Source organism: Coffea eugenioides, chromosome 6, assembly GCF_003713205.1.
Source record: "Coffea eugenioides isolate CCC68of chromosome 6, Ceug_1.0, whole genome shotgun sequence".
In the NCBI taxonomy this organism is placed as follows: Eukaryota; Viridiplantae; Streptophyta; class Magnoliopsida; order Gentianales; family Rubiaceae; genus Coffea; species Coffea eugenioides.
Window position 1 is genome coordinate 2,925,393 of NC_040040.1, and position 9,211 is coordinate 2,934,603.

Here is a 9,211-nt window from a genome sequence, read left to right on the forward strand (position 1 = left end):
CTAAAAGAATGTTTAAGACGCATTAGACAAGTCTTGTGCGACGAACAGATATTCCACAAGAGTTTCTAATCCGAATTGACAGGAACGTATGACATCAACTCTACTGTCTCGAGACCAAGTCAACGGACATCTGGGCACTCTTTGGTAACTATTGATCAGCAGTTGAAAACTAAACTGAGGATTTGAACAAGAGATCTTCACTTTATTCCTTGTCCCCCTTGGCCGACAATTGAGGTTCATCCATCCATTTGAACTCTAACGGGCACCTCTCGTTGTGTCTGTGTATTCCATTTCCCCTGTTCTACCATTGTCACCACGCCAACAAACTGATGTACTTCGGTAAAGGTCAGGAACCAAGCTAGCCAATCTCAACTGGGCATCAATCCTAGGTCAATTTTCTGCTATAGAGGCTGCAGATTTTCCTCGCACACACTTCGTTGTAACAAATTTTGATTGCATTTTTGCAGGGGGAAAAAGGGCAAAAAAAAAAAAAAACGATCTTGAACCAACTTCACATAAAATCACAACGACAGATTGATCAGTGATTACTGATGCAAGGATACAAAATGCTCTGCCTGCCAAAGTCATTGGCATACTTCAACGCTCGTTGAAAACGGATCAGTGGTTGTCGATGTTGTGACTTACATTAATTCAGAGTTGAAATCGAAGGCCGCTTTGCAGTTCGCATTAACGCAAAGTCAAAAGCTAGATTTCCAAATGCTGATGCGCAATTCCATTCTTTGAAAAGCACTTTTATCTGTCATCACAAAGTCTTTTAGATAAGCATGGCAAATTGATGGAACATCAAATCAAGTCTTAGATTCAGAAGTTGCAATTTGCATCCCTTTTTCAATTGGCATAATAGAGTATTTGGTCGTTAATCTCCAATTGGAAGAAATCCCAATAGGCCGTCTTGCAATAAAATTCCCATCCCCACTCGCTCCTTGACGTTTCTGCACCTCAACTCAACTGGCTTCCAATCTTTTACATTTCTCAAAACCCAGGGCAGAGTTGTTTTCGGAAGTGCACGTATTACCGCTACGCAATAAACAACACACAACATTGGTGCGTGATATGGCCCTTTGATTGCCCTCAAAAAAAAAAGGAAAAAAAAAGGTCCTTTGATTATTAATTACTAAAACAGAGAATAATGTGATCTCTGGTCTCACTAAAGTCCAGCGTCTGTGACCCGGATGCGGGCGCCCACCGACAAGGCTTCTCTTGACCTTAAATTATTCTCCCCTTCCAAGTCAACTCGAACCTACTGATCCATGCCTCGTCTGGCTATGCATTAAGTACACCTTTTTTGGTGCACCTTTTTCAACGGACAAATGAGAATTCAACATCTGTTTTGGTGCAATCAAGTCCTGCTGAAATTCTTGGCCCCCCCAAATATTTTGTAGATTTAAACACTAGTACTGTCGATCTAGATAAATAGGAAGATGACAAAGGACTAAAGCTCAGCTACAGTTCCGGATAATTTGTAGGTTGACTAAACGACATACGCTATGGGTCCCCAACGCGTTGACTCTTAATTTGTCATTGATAATTCAAATAAAAAAAAGTAGAAGTTATATAAAAAGAAGAAAAAAAAAATGCACTGCTTAAATAGTTTGCATTGTATGACATACTAGTGACAGAAAATGATGTATGAGTCCATACATGATATATATTTCTCTCAAAACTTGCACCGTTAGCTGTTAAGACTGAGAGAAGCTAATTAATAACGTTGAATCGATGGATAATATATAGTACATTTTCTTACGAGTGTCAAAGATCGATCAGCATTATATGCTTCCATTCCCCAGCTGTAGCTCAGGGATTTGCGTTGACTCTCTGTAAATCCCAAAAACAAAAAAAAAATAAAATCTGTGATTAATTACGGCCGGAAAGGCTAACTAACTAGGGAGTTAGGAGGGCATGCAGCATTTGCGTTCGAGGTTTTGTGCTGTGAACAAGAAGATGCCTGCCATTGGCTACATTCCCCAGTCGAAACGAAAGACAGCCTGATTTCAATTTTCAAAGAGAATATGCTGCTGCCAAAGCCTGGTAACTGGTAATGAACGGTTATGTTAATCTGGGTGATGCACAGAAATCAACCAACAAATGTACGCAGGAAACAAGATTTATTATTATTACCTTCCTGAGGTCGAAAGAAGACTCTAGTTTACCTTGCAGGCAAAAACACACAACTTTAAATCCTGTTAATGTGTCTTTCATATATAGCCTTAACTGCTAGTATTTAATTCAAAGCAACTGTGAAGAAAAAAGAGGAGGAGAAGAAGAAACTAATTAGAAAAGATCCTTCTCCATTGCAGCTGATTACCAGGAATTTCAAAGGAAGGGGGAAAAGAAAAGAAAAGAAAAGATCAGGCGATTAACCTTGGCAATTGACTGTAAGTATATTTAATCTGTACCAGTTAACATCCACGTCCTAAGGACAAGTGGCTAAGCAATTATTAAGGAGGTACGTGGTTTGTTCTGCTTTTGATGATCTATTCAAATCGTTTAGTTTAAGAAGGGTCCAGGCTCGAAGAAGCTGCCGATTTGGCGTTGACCAACCACGATCCTGTATTATGTTAAAGAGTATATCTTTTTCCCCTTCTGGGGCGTGAAACAAGTCTGTACTACTTCTTGGTATAGCAACTACTGTGCATGCATTCTCTTCTGCCAATATTACGTAATGATCATGCCACATGTGGTCATGTGTTAATTAACCTGGACCACGAAGCACCCAATCGCCCCCGCCCAACCCATTTTGCTAAAGAAATAGTGGTGGTATTGAACTCAAATCTTGTGGTGAAGTACTATATATACAAAAGTCAGAGGAGCACAGTTTCCTTCCCCCAGATAAGTTGCAAAACAAGACTAGTAATTCAACTAGTATCTTTCCTAACTAATTTGAAGACGGAAAATATGAGGTCTTGCTTAGTGATCCTCCTCTTCTTCTCAGTTGTTTCGGTAAGTGATTTGCTCTCCCTTTGACCATATATGCTTCCGTACTTTCTCTTTAACAAAAAAACATGCATCTACTCAATAGTACTTGTTCCTCGATTGTGCAAGTGTGATCAGGTTTCTTGTGATTTGTTACCCTCAAGAATCTACCACTGCACTACTAAGATCTTCTTAATTGTACATGATCATCAGCTTGTGTGTATTAGCGAGGCAGCAAGACACGGACCAGAGGATTACTGGAAGAAGATCATGCAAGATGAACAGATGCCTAAAGCACTCACAGACCTCTTCCATGAAGATTCATCAAGATCAGATGATCATCATCATCGCCGCCACTCCGATATCAACGTCCAGAAGCAGCCTGAGACTTTGAACATGAAGCGTTTCCTCACAAACTTTGATACGGCTCCCAATCTCATAATCTATCAAAACAAGGTTGTCATCCATTGATTAACGAAGCTCATCATTGTCGTCATCGTCATCGTCATCATATATGGGGCGAGATATTAGTATTACTTTTGGGCTATTACGCGCATATGTAGATTAGCAGCAACTCAGGGCATTGTATATCTATTGCTGTAATGAAATCTAGGGTACGTATAGGATGAGTGTACAAGTATTAGGACAGCAACAGATAAAGAAGAGCGGCCATGTAGTCAGATTTTTTCGTTGCTTGCAGTGAATTTGTTATATATATTATCAACGTTCATCAATCGTCCTAATATGTTTCCCCTTGTACGTACTCTAGACTCATTTCTGTAGTTAAGAACGTTTAGCTTTTAGTGCACTGAGCTAATTCATCTACTACTTACTAATGGTTAGTCAGGGGACAAGTGCAGGTGCTATGTTCAAAGATGCAAAGTCAAATCTAAGTCGAACTAATTGAGATGTGCAGAAAATACGGTCAACTATGTCAATCTGTTTTGCTATCCTTGCAATTTATGTACATGTGTTTGTCTGGCTTGTGGCAAAGTAGAAAAATGCTGTGATTTTGATTCCGAAAATGCCTGCTCAACCTTCTGACTAGAACTTGGGAGAAAAGCATTAGCAGAATTACGTTGTAAGGTTCACCCAACCTCAATAACTTCAATGGTGTGTTTGGATGGATTTGGATTTCAACTGTCCATCCAAATCCCCTAAGTTTTTTGGTCTGTCGAAGGTTAAATAAATGCATTTTAAATCCAGTCAAGTTGAGATACTTAGTTATTTGACACTTCAACATCACTCTTCTCAAGTTGGATTTAGCTCCTCTTCAGTGGATATCCTCTCCATTTCCCACACTGCACGATTGGATGTACGATATGTGTTTTCATTTACTAGCAAGTGACATGATCGCCTTAAATTTGACTAATTCTAACCTTTTTCGAGCTATCCAGGTATTTTTTTTATGGGGTGAAGAACAGGCGGCGGTGACATTGTGGCCGCTGCTGCCGCCTTGCGGCCTGCCGCTGCTGATGTCGTCGAGAAAAGAAACAGGTTCAGGCTTCAGTGTGCATTCTGTTGTGGGTTGAAGACTCTATATGGGTGAATTTGTGTGCGTGAGAGAGGCTTTTCTTCGCTGCCAACAGATAAGAAACGAGAACCAGAAGACTTGAGAGGAAAAAGGAGAATCGAAACTTCAATGTTTGACCCCTAAATTTTTCTGTTTTTGTTTCTTCCCCAAATTTTCTTTTAATTGCACTCTCTTTAGGGTATAGTAAGTTTTAGTCAAATTAAGGTACTTGAATTGGTATGGATATCGGACTGACACTTTCCCGAAGCCATCTCGGTGGACGCACATCTCCATAACTTCCCCAGAAGCAATATGAAAACATCTGAAGCGTCTGACCATCATCGGCCTCTGGGGCAAGTAGATTGTTCCTGTATTGACTTCCACCAATTTCTTTTCAAAAAAAATTCCAAAGATGATTACTCTCCACATAACTACAACAGTTAAAATCATCCAGGAGGACCAGGATCAAGAGCGATGGAGTTAAATTCCCAAAAAAAAGGGGGGGGGGGGGGCTTCAATTGGAGATTTCTCGTACATTAATTAGAGAAAATAAATTGAGATTTGCTCATAATGTCTAGTTTAAACTGCTGGTAATCTTGGTCGCCAAGATTATCTCTGGATATTCAGCCGTGTGCCAGATTTCCATTCCTTACCTGTAGTTCCATTCCTTATCTGTATTTGATATTCACGTGGATTCTTTCCCCCCGATGAAAACGTGCCTGGTGTAAAACCAAAATCTTTCTGCTAGCTTCTTTCATCCATTGAATGAAATAGTAAAATTAGTACGCACTATAAGTGCCTGGATTGTTACAATTGACGGCATTAATTTCTTTTGGATCTTTCAAATGAATGGCATTTATTGTCTTTCCAATTACAACGACTGCTAGAATAGAAGTAGAACCCATTCTCATCTTCTACTCAATTAGCAGCCAAAATCCTTAGCCGGTGAGCCTTTAAATTTTCTCTATCTCGTAAACTAGGTTTCAAGAATAGCGACCCTAATTTGCCTTCAGAAGCAAAACAGGATCAAGTTAAGACATGACGACGAGACATCTCTGTGCCACCCCGGTTCTTCTTCTGACTTTCTTTTTGGTATGCATCTTAATCCTACCCATCACTGGCTAGGCACCCCAAGCTTTTTAATAATTCTTTTGAGATCTTCTACACGATCATCTCTGGATGGATATGCTAGTGTCTTCTTTTGTTAGCAGCATGACCTGTAAGCTTTTTCTTTGTTGTCTTGTGTGTTCTGTCTCAGGTTATCAGCAATACTACTCTCAGCACTGCAAGAAAGGACCCACAGGAGTACTGGAACACCGTCATGAAAGGGGAGGCCATGCCCCAAGTGGTTAAGGCCCTCCTTCCTCAGACTGCTGAATCTCACTCTGACCAACACCAATTCGTCAAGAATTTTGATGCTAAGGCAAACGTTATAATCTATCATACCGGTCAAGTTGATCATCCAGGAGAGAAATCTCCTGTCAAAGAAGTAGATGTTTCTGTATTTGAAAGAGCTGAAGCAACAGCTAATTAATTAGTCTCCTTGAGCGGTGTATGTATGCACAAGATGAATGAAAATTAGTAGTTTACGTAGACTTCAATAAGAAGATGGAAGCAATAGTCTGTTAAACCTATGCAACTGCCCGGAAAAACCATGATCAACTGGTTGTCCCTTGAAAATTTTGATTATCCAATCCGATTAAACCCGCTCTCTTGACTCTGCGACGTCTCTTTTCTTTTTTCTTTTTCACGATGTTTAACTGGTTTATCATCTGTTGCTTGAAATTGATCATATTTAGCGTAACATAGGAGCTTTGGCGTCCTCAAGCTTTAGCTCCAGTTTGCTGGTTAAGGTTTCCAAATTGAGATTGCATAGCATGATGACTTTGCTTTTAAAATTCCTCTCGTGGAATTCCTCGTTCTGGGCAACTTCTCGTTTAAAATCTAGCCTCAAAAAGACAAATGCATCTGCTTTTCTCCATCATATCCATCTGTTTCTACATTTTACGTCATGCTAGCCGAATTGAAGCTTAACAGGACTAGACTTTGAGTTTGTAAATTAAATCTTTCTCGCATCGCAGCCAAACAAATTATAACACCACACCACAAACAGCTTTAGCACAACTTCTGGACTAAACTGAAGCAGATGGAACCAACACAAGGTGATTTGCAGCAAAGAAATGACAAACAGGTGAGCTTCCTGGTTCAATTCCAAGCACACGGAAGGCAATGTGATCAGGGCTCCAGTGAGAGGTATCCATGTGACAAACAGCAATAGCTTCAACCCTATCACCATTTTCACCATTCAGGGAAACTTTGTAAACGCGACTCTCACTTTCTTAATAGTGACAATAGAAAACTGTGCAAGGGTAAGGCAAGGTATGACATGCCACCATCTTTGGCGCTGAAATTCGTACAGGAACTTTAACCATGCGTACTTCTGTACACCGACAGTTGATCTCGTGAGGTGAACTGCTGACGGAACTTTAGCAGTTGCTTGGAACCCAAATGTCCCTTTGGCAAAATTAAGCATGGACTCGGAGGATGTAGCACAAAATTTCGTCTCTGATTTAATGGGCTTAGCTTCACATTTTCTTAGCGTATCTTCCATGGCCTTGGCCTGGAGAGATTCTTGAGAGAAAGGAGGAAAAAGGAATTTGGTCTGCTTTATATATATACACAGCATAAAACTCTTTCCGCTCGTACACTCTAACTCCCATTATATCTATCATCTAGGTTTTTTTTTTTTTTTTGTAATAATGCAAGTGGAAGGGCTCAAACTCAAGACCTTTTACTTACACTCCTATCCCCCAACCACCCAATTTATATCAATATATGCATATTGAAAAGGTGCTTTTAAGACTTATCAATTACTCGTATTTAAAAGATAAAAAGACCTATGGTACTTTTTAGAAGAATCAAGGTAATCTTTTGTTTTGTTGGGTAAACTATAGATAATCCCTATGTGATTTCACATATTGCGACATGATTTCCGTAAATGTTTCAAAATATCCACTCCATCTCCTATGATTTCATATACAGTGAAAACATGATTTAGAATAGCCTAAGTAATATTATTAGTTAAAATATCAATAATACCCTTGGTTAAATGACATAAGACCATAAGCAGATTATATGGATAAACACAAAAATAGAGGGGAATAAAGTGGATAGGCATACAAATCGTAGGGAGATTAAGTGGATATTATAGTTCTATCACATGCACTTTTAGATCGCATCTAGTTCAATTGTCGTAACGATGGTGTATTTTGTCCATTTTTCACTTTATATAAAAATATAGGGGGATTTGACATTATGCACAATCACAAGGGAGTTATATGTAATTTAATCTTTTTGTTTTCATATTTGAAGTACTCTATAAACTTGGATATTTTGTAAATAAAATTTGTTCTCCTTTTTTTTTTGGTTTAATTCACCATTACTCAAAAGGATATTTTGTCCTTTTTTTGATATAATTTACTACAGCTCAAGGGAATTTCATTTTTGTAGCAATTAGCACAATTCCTATTAATTATTAAGGAAATCAATGTTTGTTTGAATATCAAAATTTTTCAAATAATATTTGGTTTGCATCATAAACACATTTTTCTACCAACCTTTTTATATTTCCAACCACTTTTTTATCTCACATACATCACATTACAAAAAGTGCTACAGTAATTATTCCAAATAATATTTCAAATAATACTCTATCCAAACAAACCCATTTTGCAATTTGTCCATTTATTGGTGATGAGAGTAGTTTAGATATTACAAAAACTAACACCAACTTCTGCTTACATTTTTAACCACCAAAACTCATCGTAATTTTTAACGGTAGTAGATAGATACCTGATGCGACTGCTGAGGTGAAGGTCCGACCTGACCGGGTGCCTAGGGAGCGAGCGGAATCGTCCGACCTGCGCGCGGGCGAGCTGCGGGGCTGAGTCCCCTGTAGCAACTCCGACGATCAAGTCAGAGGAAGATTTGTAAGTGAAAGAGTAGAGATTGTGCTATGAATAGCGTACCTTGTGCCTCTCTTTTGTGTAGTATTTATAGATGCTCAGGTAGTAGCTTCCTGGTAGGACAAGGAGTCCTTACTGGAGTGAATGACTCCTAGGGCTCCATGACACAAGCCTAAGGATGCGGACCTCGCAGCCCATCAGGCCCCTACGCCTGAGAGGCGGCGCCTGCATGGGCCGACCTGAAACCGTGGCCCAGTACCTCCAGTCCGAGCTCGTGGGTCGGACTGGGCTGTTCGTGGCCCGGGCCGATGTGCGTCTGGGCCCCACTACACTAGCCCCCCTCTAGTCTAGAGTCATCGACTGTGCGCGTGAGTCTAGCCGTCTTTCTGGCATCGCGTCAGCTCGGTGTGGGGCCCCTGTCTAAGAGTGGTGCACGCAACCGTCGCGTCGGTTCGCGTCAGTCACCTCGATCGTCACGTCCGCCAGCTACGACGGTTAGGAACGGTTTCCCATAACGGTTCAAATAAATGCACGTCCCTTCATCTTCCCGCCTTGTGAGTTGTCTATAAATAGGCTTCTTGGGCGTCATTTTCACACCCCTTCCTTCATTTTGTCAGTTCGCTCCTCCCCTCCTTAGTTCGCTGTTTCACTTTCTTTCTTCCGAGAGCACGTCGGATCGCCCAGCTTTAGGAGTCCAGAGTCAGTCCGCGCTATCCTTAGATCAGCCTTTCATCCGATCTCCTCCCATCAGTAAGTTCCCCTTTTCCTTTTTATGTCTTCTTATAGTTCTGATAGTTCT

At 40.3% G+C, this 9,211-nt stretch overlaps 2 protein-coding genes and 1 pseudogene across 4 annotated transcripts in view; 2 read left to right on the forward strand and 1 right to left on the reverse strand.

The window, feature by feature from the left end:
- Nucleotides 1-2,557, forward strand: part of LOC113772929 (BURP domain-containing protein BNM2A-like) — a 4,537-nt gene extending 1,980 nt beyond the window's left edge. Inside the window, exon 3 of the mRNA XM_027317425.1 lies at nt 2,513-2,557. Coding sequence (XP_027173226.1) covers nt 2,513-2,557 — 45 coding nt within the window. The remainder of the gene's footprint in view (nt 1-2,512) is intronic.
- Nucleotides 2,558-2,862: 305 nt separating this feature from the next.
- Nucleotides 2,863-3,673, forward strand: LOC113773396. Of its 3 annotated transcripts, none has more exons than XM_027318031.1 (2): nt 2,863-2,961; nt 3,064-3,673. In XM_027318031.1, exons 1-2 carry the CDS (start codon nt 2,917-2,919, stop codon nt 3,403-3,405), a joined length of 387 nt encoding a protein of 128 aa, XP_027173832.1. In that variant the 5' UTR covers nt 2,863-2,916; the 3' UTR covers nt 3,406-3,673. The 3 variants fall into 3 exon arrangements, with proteins under 3 accessions (XP_027173832.1, XP_027173833.1, XP_027173834.1); XM_027318032.1 differs by having other exon boundaries at nt 3,073-3,673; XM_027318033.1 differs by having other exon boundaries at nt 3,148-3,673.
- Nucleotides 3,674-6,579: 2,906 nt separating this feature from the next.
- On the reverse strand, nt 6,580-7,133 carry LOC113772931 (annotated as a pseudogene).
- Nucleotides 7,134-9,211: the final 2,078 nt, after the last annotated feature.

Bases quoted from the DNA above. Each gene is read 5' to 3' on its own strand.
- LOC113773396 (XM_027318031.1), top strand. From the start codon at position 2,917: ATGAGGTCTTGCTTAGTGATCCTCCTCTTCTTCTCAGTTGTTTCG. The intron at 2,962-3,063 runs GTAAGTGATTTG...CGATTGTGCAAG, and splicing joins TCTTCTTCTCAGTTGTTTCG to TGTGATCAGGTTTCTTGTGA.